General features: G+C 39.7%; 1 protein-coding gene across 1 annotated transcript in view; it reads left to right on the top strand.

The window, feature by feature from the left end:
- The window catches only part of LOC311150382 (histone lysine demethylase PHF8-like), a 28039-nt gene extending 17000 nt beyond the window's left edge, over nt 1-11039 (top strand). Inside the window, exons 18-21 of the mRNA XM_084187823.1 lie at nt 3692-3787; nt 3996-4105; nt 5259-5616; nt 9106-11039. Coding sequence (XP_084043949.1) covers nt 3692-3787; nt 3996-4105; nt 5259-5616; nt 9106-9194 — 653 coding nt within the window. The 3' untranslated portion in view covers nt 9195-11039. The remainder of the gene's footprint in view (nt 1-3691; nt 3788-3995; nt 4106-5258; nt 5617-9105) is intronic.
- The last annotated feature ends 7307 nt before the right edge of the window (nt 11040-18346 follow it).

The raw sequence follows: 18346 nt of genomic DNA, 5'->3' as shown, positions 1-18346 counted from the left end.
GCGGTCGGACCATAATTGGCATATACATTACTCTTACTTAATTTCTACGTGGGCGAGGATATTGGAAATGTAATCAAAGCCTATTGGATGATAACTTGTTTTTAACTAGCACAGAGGAATTCATAACTGATTTTTTCCAACATAACATAGGTATAGCAAATCCCCTTATTGTATGGGACACCTTTAAATGTGCCTTTAGAGGCCATGCAATTCAGTACTCATCTCGAAAACAAAAGCAATATAGGTCAAAAGAGTCCATACTAACAAAAGGAAATAGGTCTAACAGAACAGATAGATAGCAATAAAAACCGTAACATAGAGGCTCAGAATAAATTAGAGGAAAAACAAAAATAAATTGAGAAACTTATTCAAGAAAGATCAAGTGTAATATATTATAAAAAATAAAGCAAACTGGATGGAATATGGGGAAAAATGCACCAAATTATTTTTTTATCTTCAGCATAGGAATGCAACCAAAAATAATTTACTGAAACTGGTTACAAATGACGGAGTCACCCATGATTCACCAAATTATATTTTGAAGGAGGAAACAAAGTACTTTAAGTATATGTTTTCATTTCAGTCGCCTCCATCTCCTCTAACTGAAGCTAATTGTAGAGATGTATTTTCTATTGATAATGTAAAGTTAAAGACTCATGTGAAGGTGAAATTACAGAGGAGGAACTTCTGGATGCATTTAAATACTTTAAGTCCGGGAAAACTCCAGGGTTGGATGGCATACCAGTTGAGGTATACCACACCTTTTTTGATATACTCAGAGGACCATTATTAGCATGTTTTAACCACTCCTATGTAAATGGTAAATGGTAGATTATCAGACACTCAAGAAGGTCTGATTTATTATTACTGAAACAGGATACAAGTGGAAAATACAAAGATCCAGTCCATTTAAAAAAGTGGAGGCCCCTTACACTTCAGTGTTGTGATGCAAAAATTCTAGCTCATAGAATTAAAAAGGTATTGTCGGACATTATTCATTCTAATCAGACAGGTTTTTTACATGGAAGATACATTGGAGATAATATAAGACAAGTATTGGAAACAATAGAACACTATGAAAAATCTGGGAAACCAGGCCTGCTATTCATAGCAGACTTTGAAAAGGCATTTGTTAAAGTACGACTGGGGTTTATATATAAATGCCTGGAGCATTTCAATTTTGGAGAATCTCTTATAAAATGGGTTAAAATCATGTATAGTAACCCTAGGTGTAAAATAGTAAATAATGGCTATTTCTCAGAAAGTTTTAAACTGTCAAGAGGAGTGAAACAAGGTTGTCCACTTTCGGCATATCTATTTATCATGGCCATCAAGATGTTAGCTATTAAAATCAGATCCAACAATAATATCAAAGGATTAGAAATCCAGGGCTTAAAAACAACGGTGATGATTCATGTTTTCTTTTAAATCCACAACTTGAATCCCTCCACAGCCTCATAGAGGATCTAGATACATTTTCTAACCTCTCTGGATTACAACCAAATTATGATGAATGTACTATATTACGTATTGGATCACTAAAAAATAAAACATTTACATTACCATGTAGTTTACCAATAAAATGGTCTGATGGTGATGTGGATATACTTGGAATACATATCCCAAATGAAATAAATGATCTCACTCCAATAAATATATAAAAAAAAAAAATAGATAAGATCTTGCTACCATGGAAAGGTAAATACCTGTCAATTTGTGGAAAAATCACCTTGATTAACTCTTTAGTATTATACCAGTTTACCTATTTGCTTATGGTCTTGCCTATGCCTAGCGAACAGTTTTTTAAATTATATGTGAAAAAAGTATTCCATTTTATTTGGAACGGCAAGCCAGACAAAATTAAACGGGCCTATTTATATAATGAATATGAATTCGGAGGACAGAAATGATTAAATATTAAAGCATGAGACCTATCACTAAAAGCTTCAGTCATACAAAAGTTATACTTAAATCTGAACTGGTTCTCTAGCAAATTAGTAAGATTGTCTCACCCAATGTTCAAGAATGGCCTTTTTCCCTTTATTCAGATTACAACCTCACACTTTCAGTTATTTGAAAAGGAAATAATCTCCCAAATATCACTATTTCTAAAATAAGCCATAGAAAGTTGGTTGCAATTTCAATTTAATCCTCCAGAAACGACAGAACAAATCATGCAACAAATATTGTGGTTAAACTCAAATATACTAATTGATAAAAAACCATTAATTTTTTTACACAATGTTTAAAAAAGGTATAATCTTCGTAAAGAATATCATCGGTAGGACTGGTGGAGTTATGTCGCACATGCAGCTAACAAAAACATATGGAAATGTCTGCTCTACCCAAAATTACAACCAAATAATTGCAGCATTATCGCAAAAATGGAAGAGGAAAGTGTCTGTCGGCCTTGCATTAAATAATATAATTGGTTCAAGAAAACTGTGAGAAATAACAAAGTATACCAGTTTTATTTAAGGACCAAAGGATTGACAGCCATCCCATATAGATTGCAAAATAGTTGGGAAGAGATTTTTGACGTACCGATCCCATGGCATAGTGTTTATGAACTGATACGCAAAACGACGCCGGATTCAAAACGTATTATATAAAAATGTTGCTACCAATAGAATGTTATTTATATGGGGGATACAATCTTCCCAGCTCTGCAGATTTTGCTGCGAAGAGACAGAATCATTAGATCATTTGTTTTGGTACTGTCCATTTGTAGCTTGTTTTTGGACACAGGTCCAGGAATGGCTAAAAGATTGCAATATTTACCTGGAGCTAACCCTGCAGATAGCATTACTGGGTGATCTGAAAAGTCATAGTCAATCGATTAATAATACTTTTAGCAAAAATGTTTATTTTCAATTTACAATCTGTAGAAACAATGAGAATAGAAAGGTTCAGAACTCTTATAAAACATCACAGTATAGTTGAAAAATATATGGCCAATAGAAATCCAATATGGATGGTGTTAAGAGATAGATGGGTAGTGTTGAAGGATGGGACTAATAACAACTAATAACAACAAGATAACAAATAATGTAAGCATACTGTGTCCATAATAAGTATATAGGTTATAGGTTGAGAGCTTTTGTGAAAGAGCACAGTTAGAAAGATATGGCATATAGAAGCAAACCGGATGGACATCATGAAAATGAGAGTTTGAGGGTAGAGGAAGTTCAGGAGTAAAAACAAACAAAATAGAATTATTGTAAAATTGACTGTGTCCATAAAATGTATATAGGATGTATAAGCTGGAAGTGGAGGCCTAAGCATTGTTGTTCACTAGTTTACTCCAATTAGGGAAGGGGTGGTGGGGTTGGAAAGTAATAAAGGGAAATATATTTTTTTAATGGAAATGTGTATATATATATATATATATATATATATATATATATAATATTTATATTTGCGAGGGGGAAAAAACAACATATGGGGGATTGGAAGTGATGCAGACAATTACATTGATGGAAGTTACAATCTATCTGCAATATTAAAGCTGATCTACCCCCTAAAAAAAAATTATTTTTACTCACGAACATTGGGTTTAGCTCACCTGGGAACTAAGTCATGGTCTAATCAAGACACTATGATGGATACTACACTAAATGATCCAATGATGTCACAGTCATTACCCTGCCTGCCTGCTCAACCTCCTAACCAACCCCTGTGTGTGTTTCAGTCTATCCCTCCCTAGAGTCTGATGAGGAGGACCATGCCAACAAGGCCAAGATGAAGCGGAAGAAAAACTGGGACGACACTCCTTGGAGCCCCAAAGGTACTCACTACACAACCCCTTTTCAATGGGTTGTCAACTTAAAGTCACTGAATGTTAGACAGTGGACATGTTTCATGACCAAACCGACAGCAATGGACATTTGTTGATACTTAGTTGAACATCTAGAAACCATCTGTAGGCGAACTCTCCAAATAAAGTGTTACCAATCATTTATTAATTCCGCTAACATATTTTCTTGTTCCCTCAGCCCGGGTAACACCCACCCTGCCAAAACAGGAGCGCCCAGTAAGGGAGGGGGCCAGAGTGGCTTCTGTAGAGACTGGCCTTGCTGCAGCTGCTGCCAAACTGGCACAACAGGTGAGATGAGAGGAGGAGAAATACACTACATGACCAAAAGTATGTGGACACCTGCTCGTCCAACATCTCATACCAAAATCATGGGCATTAATATTGAGTTAGTTCCCCCTTTGCTGATATAACAGCCTCCACTCTTCTGGGAGTGCTTTCCACTAGACGTTGGAACATTGCTGCAGGGATTTGCTTCCATTCAGCCACGAGCATTAGTGAGGTTGGGCACTGATGTTGGGCGATAAGGCCTGGCTCGCAGTCGGCGTTCCAATTCATCCCAAAGGTGTTCGATGGGGTTGCGGTCAGGGCTCTGTGCAGGCCAGTCAAGTTCTTCCACACCGATCTCAACAAACCATCACTCCAGAGAACGCGTTTCCACTGCTCCAGAGTCCAATGGCAGCGAGCTTCACACCACTTCAGCCGACGCTTGGCATTGCGCATGGTGGTCTTTGGCTTGTGTGTGGCTGCTCGGCCATGGAAACCCATTTCATGAAGCTCCCAACAAACAGTTCAAGCTGACGTTGCTTCCAGAGGCAGTTTGGAACTCTGTATTGAGCGTTGCAACTGAGGACAGATGATTTCTACGAGCTTCAGCACTCGGTGGTCCCGTTCTGTGAGCTTGTGTGGCCTACCACTTCGCGGCTGAGGCGTTGTTGCTCCTAGACGTTTTCACTTCACAGTAACAGCACTTACAGTTGACTGGGGCAGCTCTAGCAGGGCAGATTTTTGATGAACTGATTTGTTGGAAAGGTGGCATCCTAAGACGGTGCCACGTTTAAAGTCACTGAGCTCTTCAGGAAGGCCATTCTACTGCCAATGTTTGTCTATGGAGATTGCATGGCTGTGTGCTCGATTTTACACACGTCAGCAACGGGTGTGGCTGAAATAGCCGAATCCACTCATTTGAAGCAGTGTCCACATACTTTTGTATATAATGTATAGTGTATGTTGGGGGGCAGTTTGGGACAAGTTAATGTTCTGAGAGAGGTAGGGCAGGTAGCGGTAGTGCCCTTTACTAAATCTTATACACATTCAAATAGATGAGACAATCACCAAAAACGTTCAAATGAGAGCCAAATGTTGAGATGCTACCCTCTGAGGAGCTAGGGAACATGATTGAATGTCAACTGCTGTCTAATATTTATATTGTTTATTCATCCAGGAGATCCAGAAACCCACCAAGAGGAAGTACACCAAAAAGCCCCGCCCCGTTGCCACTCCTGCCGCACTACAGCCCCCACCTCAGGCCGAGCCGTCCCCTCCCTCCCCCCCTCTGGCCCCGGAGCCTCCCACCCCTGACTTAAGCCCTGAGCAGAGGGTGGAGTGCTACTCTGCCAGCCTACTGGACCATGAGTACACGGCGGGCCCTGGGGGCCCCAGAGGGAGTGCTGCTATGGCTCCTGGGGTGTTCCTCACCTCCAGACGACCCTCCCTCTCCCCCCAGAACAGCAGCACTTACTCCCCCTCGGCAGCCTCCCCCGCTGGGCAAGCTAGCCCCGGCAGCGCTGGAGCTGGTGGAGGTAAGTACATAAGTGCTTGGGGTTATTGTATTGCTCGAAGATCCACTTGCGGCCAAGTTTCAGCCTCCTGGTTGAGACAACAAGGTTTTGGGCAAAAATGTCCTGGTACTGGGTAAAGTTCATGATGCCATTGACCTTATGGGGTTATTTTCTGTATATGCATCCTTCTTTCAACACCAAAGAGTGCAAGACATTTTAGCTCAAAACCTGGTTGCCTCTGCCAGGAGGCTGAAGCTTGGCCACAAGTGGATCTTCCAGCAAGACAATAACCCCAAGCACACATCAAAATCCACAAAGAAATGGTTAATTGACCACAAAATCTACATTTTGCAATGGCCATCTCAGTCCGGACTTGAACCCAATTGAAAACCTGTGGTTTGAATTGAAGAGGGCAGTCCATAAGCACAGACAAAGGATATCAAGGATCTGGAAAGATTCTGTATAGATGAATGGTCTAAGATCCCTCCCAATATGTTCTCCAATCTCATAAAACATTTTAGAAAAAGGCTCAGTGCCGTTATCCTCGCAAGGGGGAGGGTGCCGAAGTATTGAAAATAGGGGTGCCAATAGTTTTGACCTCTATCTTTTTGAGAGAAAACATATTACTTGTTAAAAAGTATAAAATAAAAAACATTGAACAAAAATATAAACACAACATGTAAAGTGTTGGTCCCATGTTTCATGAGCTGAAATAAAAGATCCCAGAAATTTTCCATACGAACAAAAAGCTTATTTCTCTCATTTTGTGCAGACATTTGTTTACATCCCTGTTAGTGAGCATTTCTCCTTTGCCAAGATAATCCATCTACCTGACAGGTGTGGCATATCAAGAAGCTGATTAAACGCCATGATCATTACACAGGTGCACCTTGTGCTGTGGACAATAAAAGGCCACTCTACAATGTGCAGTTTTGTCACACAACACAACGCCACAGATGTCTCAAGTTTTGAGAGCGTGTGCAATTGGCATGCTAACTGCAGGATTGTCCACCAGAGCTGTTGCCAGAGAATTTAATGTTAATTTCTCTACCATAAGCCGCCTCCAACGTCGTTTTTGAGAATTTGGCAGTACGTCCAACCGGCCTCACAACCGCAGACCACGTGTTACCACGTTGTAAACAGAGGGCTCTGTCAATGATTGGTAGCACAGAGATACCGTGACGAGATCCTGAGGCCCATTGTCGTGCCATTCATCCACTGTCATCACCTCATATTTCAGCATGATAATGCACGGTCCCATTTTGCAAGGATCTGTACACAATTCCTGGAAGCTGAAAATGTCCCAGTTCTTCCATGCCCTGCATACTCACCAGACATGTCACCCATTGAGCATGTTTGGGATGCTCTGGATAGACGTGTACGACAGCGTGTTCCAATTTCCGCCAATATCCAGCAACCGCACAGCCATTGAAGAGGAGTGGGACAACATTCCACTGGCCACAATCAACAGCCTGATCAACTCTATGCGAAGAGATGTGTCACGCTGCATGAGACAAATGGTGGTCACACCAGATACTGACTGGTTTTCTGATCCACACCCGTACCTTTTTTTAAAGATATCTATGACCAACAGATGCATATCTTTATGCAGTCATGTGAAATCCATAGATTAGGGCCTAATGAATTTATTTATTTCCATATATGAACTGTTAACTCAGTAAAATCGTTGAATCTGTTGCTTGTTGCTTTTATATTTTTGTTCAGTGTAATTTTCCTTTTTTGTTTTATACACAATATAGTTCAAACATCATAAAAATTAAATAAACTTTTTTTGTCTAAAAAAGCAGCACACATAGAAATATATAATGAATTGAATAGGGTTGCAACATCTAACCCTGGCAATTTGACTGGTAAACTTGCAATGGCTGCCTGGTATTGATGCAATAACTTCCATGGTAATGTAGAATGTTCATTCAAATGATGTTTAACTGATGTGGCTCATGCAATGGAATGTATTTTTTGTAATGTCAGTTGAGTTGAATCAGCAAATCACAGCACATATTTTAGCACATATTTGACTTATGGGTACACTCACAATAGATGCGGTAAAGAGGTCAATCAAACTAGACCAAAACAATGGAATTGCCATGGAAACGCGTGGGGTAAAGGGCTATGGGGGAAAGATCCCGAGTCTCCTCATTACCCCCCAGCAGAATTAGTCTACTTTTAGGCTATTGTTTGTATGCGTATTTCACACTATGTTGAGGTAAAAATCGGAGTATAATGCTTGTATGGATGTCAACCCAAACACATGTTCATGTCATCGTTACCGATCAACTACATTACAGTTAAAAACGATTTTGACCACCATCAACGATTTCTGTATGATAGCTATGCTAACCAGCTTATACGAACGGGAGTTAGCATTTAGCAGTCACTTCTTCTAAACTAGAAAAGGGACAACTTCTACATGTTATGCAGCGAAAACAGCCAAATATATCCAAATAGGACTTAAGTAAGCACATTTTGGGCCTGTTACAATACAGAAAACATGTCAGATTTGGCGAATATCCACTTTGTTAGATCAGATTTGTTGAATGTTCGCCAAACTGGTCAATGGAACTTCTGCGTTCCAATGATTCCTTTACCACATCTATGGCCGCCAGTCCACCCATTATGCCATCATAGAATGAGGACGCCTGTTCTTTTAATTATATTTCTATGGTAGCATATGCGGTCAGTTGCGGAGGAGAGGAGAAAATGTGCCCCCCTCCCCAAACAGTTATTACGGTGACAGCAGTCATTTGGCTGACCAATTACCGTCATCTAAAATGTCATGATCGTCACTGCCCTAAGTATTTGTGTTATCTTTTTTTGCTCATCTTTATCAAGGGTGCAAATAATTTTGGTAATGACTGTAGAAACACACTGGTAACTTCACAGCACATAGACATAAGTTCAGGGGTTAAAGTTCTTTCTCCGTCACTGCAACGGATTTCTGTCATATGGATTTATTTTTTTCATTCTTATTTAAATAATTTGTTAATTTTTTTATCCAATTTGAAAAGGACTGGAATTGGTCAAACTAGCAGTTTGCATGTACAAAATGATCCTCTTTCCCTAAAAGCATGATGGTCATGATTTTTATTTTTTTACATGAAAGCGGAAGTTAACTTGGCCCCACAGACAATCGATCTGAGATCGACTTAAGTTTCAGTCATGGGATTTTTTTGTTGCCTTAACCCCTGTGAGTTGTGTTCATTAGGGCACATAACAGGTAGTGGGTTCGATCCCCGGGACCACCCATACACAAAAAAATGTATGCACGCATGACTGTAAGTCGCTTTGGATAAAAGCGTCTGCTAAATGGCATATTATATTATATAACAGAAAACATTTCAGAGCGGAAAATGAAAATGACCTGTCCAGATAATCCCTCCCTGTTTCAGTCTGTTTTCCTCCATTTAGTGCCTAATGAACAGGATTCACAAATGTGACAAACTGTTTTCTTACCCATTGCCTCATTCCTTCCTTCTACCTCCATCTCAGGGAAACGTCCAAAGAAAGGACTTGCAACAGCAAAACAGAGACTAGGAAAGATTCTGAAAATACACCGCAATGGGAAGCTTCTCCTGTGAGAGGTGCTTCGGGAGATATGGACGGATGGAGGACAGATGGATGTAAATTAAAGAGGACCTGAAAGATGTGACTGCTTTAAGAGAGACTGTTTATATTTTTTAATCTATAATTCAACTTTTGTCCATCTGATATCTTCACCTACACCTGTCATCCACTCATGTTCTCTTAATAATTCAGAATTGATTGAATCTATATAGCTGTTTTGTAGCGCTGAAATAGTCAGCATTCTACTTTGGTACTCTGCTTTCACATTTGGTATTATTCATACTTTGATATGAATATATATACATTATATTGAGAAGCATGTAAACATTTAGTTGGTCTTGCACCGCTCAAATCAATTGAACATGTATGGATCAATTAATTGGTATATGATCTATCTAGTCATTGAACCCATTTAACTTACATGCAAGAAGCATGTATTCATCAAATTGGCAATGAACATTTTCTGAAATAAATTGTAGTTCATTTATAGTAAAAATAAAATAAAAAAAGTTTTTAAAAAAAAGTTTATTATGTAACCAATAATATGACCCATTCTTCACTTGACATGGGTCTCTCTATGTGGGTAGGTGGGCGGGTGTGCTTGAAGTCAGAAGTGGTGAATGTTTTAAATATACATTTATTTCCAGACAATTCAACCAAATGGGATTTTTAGAAATGAAATCATTCTAATGATTTTGATTGAATCTGTTTGAGATTAACTAATGTAGTTTTGGATTACTTACTTTTAGATAGCTTTTTATATGTATTATGTGCTAGTAGGCTTGCCTCCCATTCACCCCCTTTACAGTTCTGTGTTCACAACTATGTTCTTACCTCACTTTCAACTCCTCTAATTTACTTTTTTATTTCTACAAAACCTAGGTTATTACTTTAATTCACCACCCAGGTTTTTATTTTTCCAATGTAGATAGCAACCAAATCTTTTAGAAAGGGGATCCCTTCACCAGAATTTCTGTAGATATTTAAAACGAAATTATCAGTGTGCTAATGACCTCAAGAAAGATTTCACTTGTGTTTTTTATTGTATTCATTTAACTTAGCCTGGGTACCAGTCTGTGTGCCATCATGTCACTCCTTGTCATGGCATGTCACAAACAGACTGGTACCCAAGCTACATTTAACTCACTTCTGGATGAAGTTCTGTGTTTTTAGATGTGTATATTTTTGATTTTATATAGCCAGCCGGTCAAAGCAGTACTGTCATGATATGAAGAGTCTGTTTCCTAATCATTTTCAAATCCACCATGGTTTGTATTCAAGTCTTTAGTATTATAGACTTGAGCCAGCAGTTGTAGAATACGTCCCAAATGGCGCCCTATTCTGTAGTGCACAACTTTTGACCAGGGCTCAATGCGTTCTGGTTAAAAGTAGCATACTATTTCGGAAATGGGGTGCTGTTTGGGACGCAGCCAGATGTAGAATGACGTTTTATATAAGGAATGTGCTACACATATAGACATACAGAGTTGTAGTTTTATGTAATGATATTGAAGTTGGGAAGCAAGGGATTTGATAATGATTCTGATATGTACACCATTGTTGTAATTTTGTTTTTATATAGTTCAAAGGAGAAGTCTTTTTGTTGTTATTGCTTAACATACCTTGTATATAATACATGTCATTTGGAAAAATGTATGACATATTCAAAAGTTGACTTTTTATTTGTATGCAGTAATAATTATGTAATTCTGTTTAGTTGGTCATGTATTGTTATAATGTAATAATGAAGTTAATGTTTTATAATTTAGTATTAATTATATTTAGTCTTGTGTCAATGTATATGTTAGACGTGAAAATCATTGGCCTGGAGGAGATAGAATATACTTTTGTTTTTCTTATTCATTTTGTTACAGGCTTTGTTTTTTTCTCTCGTTCGATTTCGAGGTTGCTTCTGTGTGGGTGTGGCGCGCTCTAATTTCAGTCATTCTCGTTGGTCAGGTTGTGTGGCACCTGTTGCCTCGTTAATTAGTCGTTAGTTTCACTTTAGGTGATATTTAAGAGATGCAGAGCCAATGCTCCAGTTGGCAGGAGAGATGTTGGAAGTGTTTGACTGCTGTTTAAGTCGTCCTCTTTAAATTAAGCCTTTTATCTTGTGTTCTTTTTGATTAGCTCCACTTTTAACTCCATATTATAAATTGCTGTGATTATAAGTTGCTGTGGGGTTTTATTTTGGTTTGCCTTTTCTGGGGTGAATTTAGTGGGTACTTATGGTGGGTGTCTTTTAGGACCCTGTTTCTTGTTGCTAGTGAACTTTCAGTGGCCACCCACATGAGTGTGAGAACCCCTCCTAAAACCCCACGTGTTTCGCTTTGGCGCTTGTCCGTGGCTCATTTATTAGTTCCCTTTTTGTGAGCGACGACGTCATGAGTTCGTCTTAGTGGGAACCTAACGAAAGGGGGGCTCGTCCGGGATCTTGTCCCAGGTTTTTTGTAGTCTTTCAAATCTTTCCGAAGCAGTTGGAAGTTGCATGAACACTCAAAGGGTAAAAAAAAAAAAAAAAGACTGAATTGGGAGCATTTTTGGGGTACCGTACTTGGGAGATACTTGATGAATGTACAAAGGCGAATCTGCTCATTGCAAAGCATTGACATCAAAGTGGCACCTGCCGACTCAAAAGCGGTAGTCAGAGTTCATCGATACTGCTTTGGTGGAGGGGAGGAAATCCTCCTGGAGAGGGAGGATGATGAAAAGGGTCCTACGGTTGGTAGAGTATACCCTGTAGATGTGAAATTGCGAGAGATCGAACTAAAGCCAAAATTGGAGCAACAGAAATTAGTTTGAGCAGGCCATTCGGTAAAAAAAAAAGAACAGGAACGTGAACATGCCATTCGATTAAAAGAGGTTGCGTTGGAAGTACTCTGAATCAAGTCGGGCCATCCTGCACCCTCAACAGAGTTTGCTCTTGGTCGGAACAGCCAGCGTGTACCGCCTTTCACTGAAAAGGAGTTGGATGTCTATTTTACTCTGTTTGAGAGGATTGCAACGTCCTTAAAATGGCAGTGAAATTCAGATTATGATATTGTTAAAGCTGCTATCCTTCGGGCTTATGAGTTGTTCCCAGAGGCATACAGACAAAAGTTCCGTAAATTATGAAAGACAGAATTGCAAAAAACAATCCAGAGAAGTCCTACCACGAGGTTTGGCTTTTTCCCCAGTGCCCAAAGACAAGGACCGGCAGATAACTGGTTCTTCATATCTGTCAGTTTGTCATTACTGCTGAGAGAAAGGATACATTCTCTGTGGCCTAAGTTTAAACATAAAAGCGAGAGAGACGTTTCTTATTGTGGGAGTACTCCAGACAGTTTTCAGAAAAGTACCCTAGAGTGTTCCTAGCGTATGCTATGTCTAAGAAGATTGCAGAGAGCAAGTGTAGTGTTTAGGATATCAGCGATCCCACCAAGTTCGATCTGTCAGAGGGTTGTGTGGTCCTGATTTCGGTGAACCTCCTGAGTTGACCGCTCCTTTGAAAACCCCAAAGGTGAGTGAGTTTGTAGGGCCGCTGAAAGAAGAGGGTCCCTACAGTTGACACTTTAATGTCTAGGAAGCAGCTGAAAAGAGAAAAGATGCTTCACTCTTCACTATTTTTGCTGAGATCGATCCAGAGGAGGAGTTTGAAGTTTGTGGGTTACGTTGACAGAGATTGTGTTCTGATGAAGTGGCGTTCCAGCGCCACTTCTGGGCAAGACGATTGGCCCAGTGTATCTCAAATTGTCGTTCCAGTTACGCGTCGACAAGAGATACCGAGGTTGGCTCATGATGGTAATATGTCAGGCCATCTTGGGGTAAAGAAGACGTATGACCATATGTAACTTCTTCTGGCCTGGAACAGGATGTTGTGGTTTACTGTAAATCCTGTCACGTTTGCCAGGTGATGGGTAAACTGAACCAAACTGCCGGTTGCAACTTTGCAGCCTATATCTGTTTTTGACTAACCTTTCAGCAGGGTTCTGGTGGACTGTTGGTCCTTTGCCAAAAACAGAGTGGTAACCAATTTCTCTTAACCAGCATGTGTGCTGCCACTTGTTTCCCTGAGGTTATTCTACTAAGGAAAATCACAAGGAAAGTTACAACGGACATTGCAGGAGTTTCTTTCCCCTTGACATCAGACATGTCCGTGATAAGGACAACTTGTTAACTGGTTGTCTTTCAAGGGTGTGTAGTACATTTTTGTTCAGCGTTAAGCCAGTGTTTTGTTCTGGCGCACATTTTGTTTTGACTTAACTTTTTTTTGGCTGTTTTGGTATATGATTTATGATTGTATTGGAGTGTTGACAGGTAGTGAACAAAATGTTTATATTGGAGAAAGTAATGCATTTAAGTTGTGAAATGGGAGTTTTCTGTTGGTTGTGAACAGACTTGTCCAACAAGTACATGGAAAATACTTGTTGACTAAGGGTGTTCCAGGCTATGTTTATTTTTTTCGAATTTGCGTTGGAAGTTCGATTTTGAGGTTGGTTCTGTATGGGTGTGACGCACACTGATTGGAATCATCCTTGTTTGTCAGGATGTGTTGCACCTGTCGTTAGTTTCACCTGTGCTGGCGCAGGTGATATTTAAAAAAAGCTGCAGAGCCAGTTGGTAGGAGATCTGTTGGAATTACTTGACTGCTATATGTCTTCCTCTTTTAAGTTTGTCAAAACAACGCCTTTTATCTTGTGTTATCCCTTTTGGTTAGTTCCACTTACCTTTAACTCCATATTATATAAGGTGGTGTGGGTTTTTATTGTGGTTTCCCTTTTCTGGGGCGAATTTAGTGGGCACTCATGGTGGGTGTCTTTTAGGACCCAGTTGAGTGTCTTTGAAAATCCCTCTTAAAACCCTACCTGTTTCGCTTTAGTGCTTTTGCGTGGCTCATTTGTTAGTTCCCTGTTTGTGAGCAATGACATTATGAATGTAACAATTTCTTGTGTGTTCTGCAGTTTTTCACCAGTACCAAAAAGGCCCCATACACACTCAGCTTGAACTGATGTACAACGCATTTGATGATACAACTGATCATTTTGTGATACAACAGTTTGTCTTTACACAACCATTGTATTTATTGAAACTTTATTTTGACAGGGAGTCAATGCTGAGACCAAGGTTTATTTTCCAGATAAGCCCTGTTTAGCACAATACATATCAATATATTATTATACACAATCATAAAAAAGACACATTCTTCAGTAGAAATATCCTTTAACAGCCAGCCTTCTGAAATGCCCTATAGCAGGGCTGCCCAACCCTCTTCCTGGAGATCTACCATCCTGTGGGTTTTCAGTCCAACCTTAATTTAACACACCTGATTCTACTTATTAGCTGCTCAACAATACCTTAACTAGCTGAATCAGATATGCTAAATTAGGGTTGGACTGAAAACCTACAGGACATTAGATCTCCAGGAAGAGGGTTGGTCAGCCCTGCCCTAGAGGCACCAATTCCTCCTATTTTAAAGTGCATTGGAGATCGTTCCACACTTAAGGTGCGCAAAAAAACAAAACTAAAAGCAGATCTACATCTTCAGAGTTACAAACCCGGTCTCAGAGATGGCTAAGGTACGGCGGAAGTTTATACAGGAGGGCTTTAGAAACAAAAAGAGTGCAATGCATCGATCTTGAGACTTCATAGAGGGCCAGCCTACTTTCTGATACAGAATGCAGTGATGTGTCCTGAACTTATCCGCCACAATAAAGCGTAGTGCGCTATGATAAACTGCGTCCAATGGCTTCAATACAGTGGCAGCTGCATTCATATAGACAATATCCCCATAGTCTATAACCTGTATCAATGTCGACTGAAGGATTTGTTTTCTACTATTTAATGAAATAAGCCCATTTTAATTATTAATTTCTTAACTAACTCAACAACATGATTTTTGAAAGATAGCTTTTCGTCAATCCAGATGCCCATATATTTATAAGCGGGGTATATATGCATAAATCATCAGATACATTTTTATGTGATTTGTAGAATAACATATACTTGGTTTTACCAGCATTAAGTACCAATTTCAGTTCAACAAAGGCAAAGCAATGAAGGCAGATTGATGCCCGAAAGATCCTGGTCAACTGTGGGGGCAATAGCATACACAAGTGTCATCTGCATACAGGTATATGTTAATTTTTTTTGCAGATAGACCATTGTTTATATAGACAGTAAAAAGTACAGGACCCAAAATCGATCCCTGTTGGACACCTTTCATAATATCAAGGAACCCGGACTTAACACCATCAGACAAAACACATTGTGTCCTGTCTGTCAAGTAATTTTCGAACTACATGACGCCTGATCTATACTGATTGCAGACAATCTTTGAATTAATAAAGAGTGGTCAACCGTATCGAAAGCCTTCGATACATCATTAAACAGGGCAGCACTGTGCTTCCTCCTATCCATACCGTTTACCACATCGCTTCTGTAATAATTTTTGTGCAGAAAAACATTCCATTGTATCACAACTGTTGTGTCAAATGTGTTGTACAATTTAAGTGTGTACGGGGCCAAATAGTGGAACCATTTAATTTAGTGGGCCAGTACTGTTACATTAATGTTATTTGTATTGCTATTTTCTCTACGGTAGACCTCGCTTACACCAGACCTGGGTTCAAATACTATTTGAAATAATTGAAAATACTTTAGCTGTGCTTAATTGAGCTTGCCTGTTGCAATGGAAACAATAGAAAATGTCAAAATAGTTCAAACCCTTCCCACCAGACCAGGGACTCCAGGCAGGCTAAAGCAAATGCTCAAAGTATTTGAAAGATTACAAATAGTATTTGAACTCAGATCTGATTTATTACACCATTACAGCTTCATAACTGGACCGGTAGTGTCAACACTGATGTGCATTTCACAATCGCAACCCTGTGGTCGTGTTCCCCTGCTCAGACGTTGCATGCATCAGCCAATAGTTACGTGCTACGTCATCGACTGTGGGGTCGGACACCAGATTGCTATAACATATGATGTGGTTAGCTGATACATAAAATACCAATCCAGGCGTTGTAAAATCTGGCATTCGTCAGCAACTGATGAGCAGGGGTAACACAACCTGTATCTTCTCAAGATGGTTCTGACTGCTATTATCGTAATGATATAACAAGGAACATTTTGCATCGTATTAAAATCCTGAAGAGTCTATTGATGCACCTGTGCGTCAATCTAAGTAACATAATAAAAAAAAAAAAATCCCAATAAAATTCCGTCAATTTAAACGAGAGATATGTTTTGTTGCATGGCTGCGTCTCAATTTACCGCATCAGCCTAGGTCGGCCTGCCGCATCAGCCTAGGTCGGCCTGCCGCATCAGCCTAGGTCGGCCTGCCGCATCAGCCTAGGTCGGCCTGCCGCATCAGCCTAGGTCGGCCTGCCGCATCTGCCTAGGTCGGCCTGCCGCATCAGCCTAGGTCGGCCTGCCGCATCAGCCTAGGTCGGCCTGCCGCATCTGCGGTGGAAGGTGGCGGAGCTACAGAGATATTTGTTAAGGTTAGACCGTGAGATATCCCGAAAACCGGTCTTTTCACAAAAACGTCTGTAGCGTTACAAACTAATATGACCACTCTATGGAAAGATGACTCTCACGATGGTGTTGTCCGTTTTGCTCTATGACCCCCACAAGTGTCACGGGACTCGTCTGAAGCTAACCCATACAAATGAATGGAAGTATGGAGGTAGTTTTGTGGCAACAAAAATAAGGGGTTAAATATATATCTGTTTAAAAATACAAATGATCCATGGTATCACGATCTTAAAACAATTCCATATGTTAGCTTAGTAGACCCCACCCCTGTCTATTTTGGACATACATTTGTTTCCTTTCCTCCCTATAACAGTTCTACCAAGGACTTTCAGAGGATAGGTCTGTACCGTCTTTCATTCTTTGTCATTAGATGATATTACATTTTTTTAAATAACTGTAAGTGTATCTCTTACTAGCCATGGTTATTTACTCAATGTTTATATTGCAATGGTCTGTTATAGTGTGGGTCACACAATATCTCTCAGGGTTTTTATTTTGTATCTATATTGTGCTTATTATTGTAATGGTGATACTTACATTTACACAAGCAGTAGAAAAATATCACAAAAATCTCAATCACATTTGAAACTGGACTTAAATAGCATTTGTATTCCATGGACTGAATTGAATGTCAGGTGTTTATTCTTTGCCACGAATGAATTTTCATATTAAGCTGAATTAAAGGATATTTTTAAAAGCTCAGTCTTGAATGTTTCAATATTATTGTCTGACTCAGGTCATAATTATTGAGGAACTGTTTCTAAAGACAGGTCTAAAGCTGGTAACCGGAGGGCGGCTGGGCTCATTCACAAAGAGTGCTGATTTAGGTCCCCCGTCTATATAATCTTATTCATTATCTAAAATGCTAAACTGATCCTATATCAGCACTCCCAATGTACAGTTTCCTGCCGTTGTGCCCTTGACCAAGGCACTTAATCCCTAAACTGCTCTCCATCCAGAGGTGCTGCTCTGTGACTGCCTCAACGCGTGTGCCACAAGATGGGCAATAAAGTAACGGTTCAAGTATGTATTCTATTCCAAAGATCTATTCAAGATTATTGAATACTACATCAACTATGACCATCAGAGTAATCGCCCACATACAGTATTATGTGGAATGCACTGAACATCTATAGATAGATCATTTTGTAGTATTTGTCTTGAAAGGAAGAGCCTAGAAAATGAGGTTTTTCTATCACTGCTTGCTTGATCCCATTCGAAGTTTTCCTACTGAAATTCCATTAAAAAAAAAAATCCCAATAACATTTTCATGCAGCCTCATTTGACGGGCACGGAGAGTGCCTCGCCAGAAGGCTAGCCTAGCTAAAATAGGAAGCGTAGTTGTTCTCGCGAGATTCAAATCCACCCAGCTCGCTAGACGCTAGTGCAAGATGGAGAAATGAAATGTACACGCATCTAGGTAAGCAACTCTATGCATATCTGCGTTAACACTGGGCAATAGTATGATTAATTGTTTGAATTAGGAGTCTTTAAAAACTGATAGTGTTAATGTGTGTTTGATAGTGCTAAGCAGAGGTCTGAATGGCGCGTCGTTTTCGGCTAAAGTACGGACATTCTGCTGTGTGAACCGCCATTTTTAATTTAACCATGGACTGAAAGAGCATTGTGGTGCGCTATGCACGCGCGA

This window comes from Coregonus lavaretus (assembly GCF_964263955.1).
Source record: "Coregonus lavaretus genome assembly, chromosome: 22".
NCBI classification, from domain to species: domain Eukaryota; kingdom Metazoa; phylum Chordata; class Actinopteri; order Salmoniformes; family Salmonidae; genus Coregonus; species Coregonus lavaretus.
The sequence above is the reverse complement of the archived record's forward strand: the minus strand, read 5'-3'. Positions and strand labels throughout refer to the sequence as shown.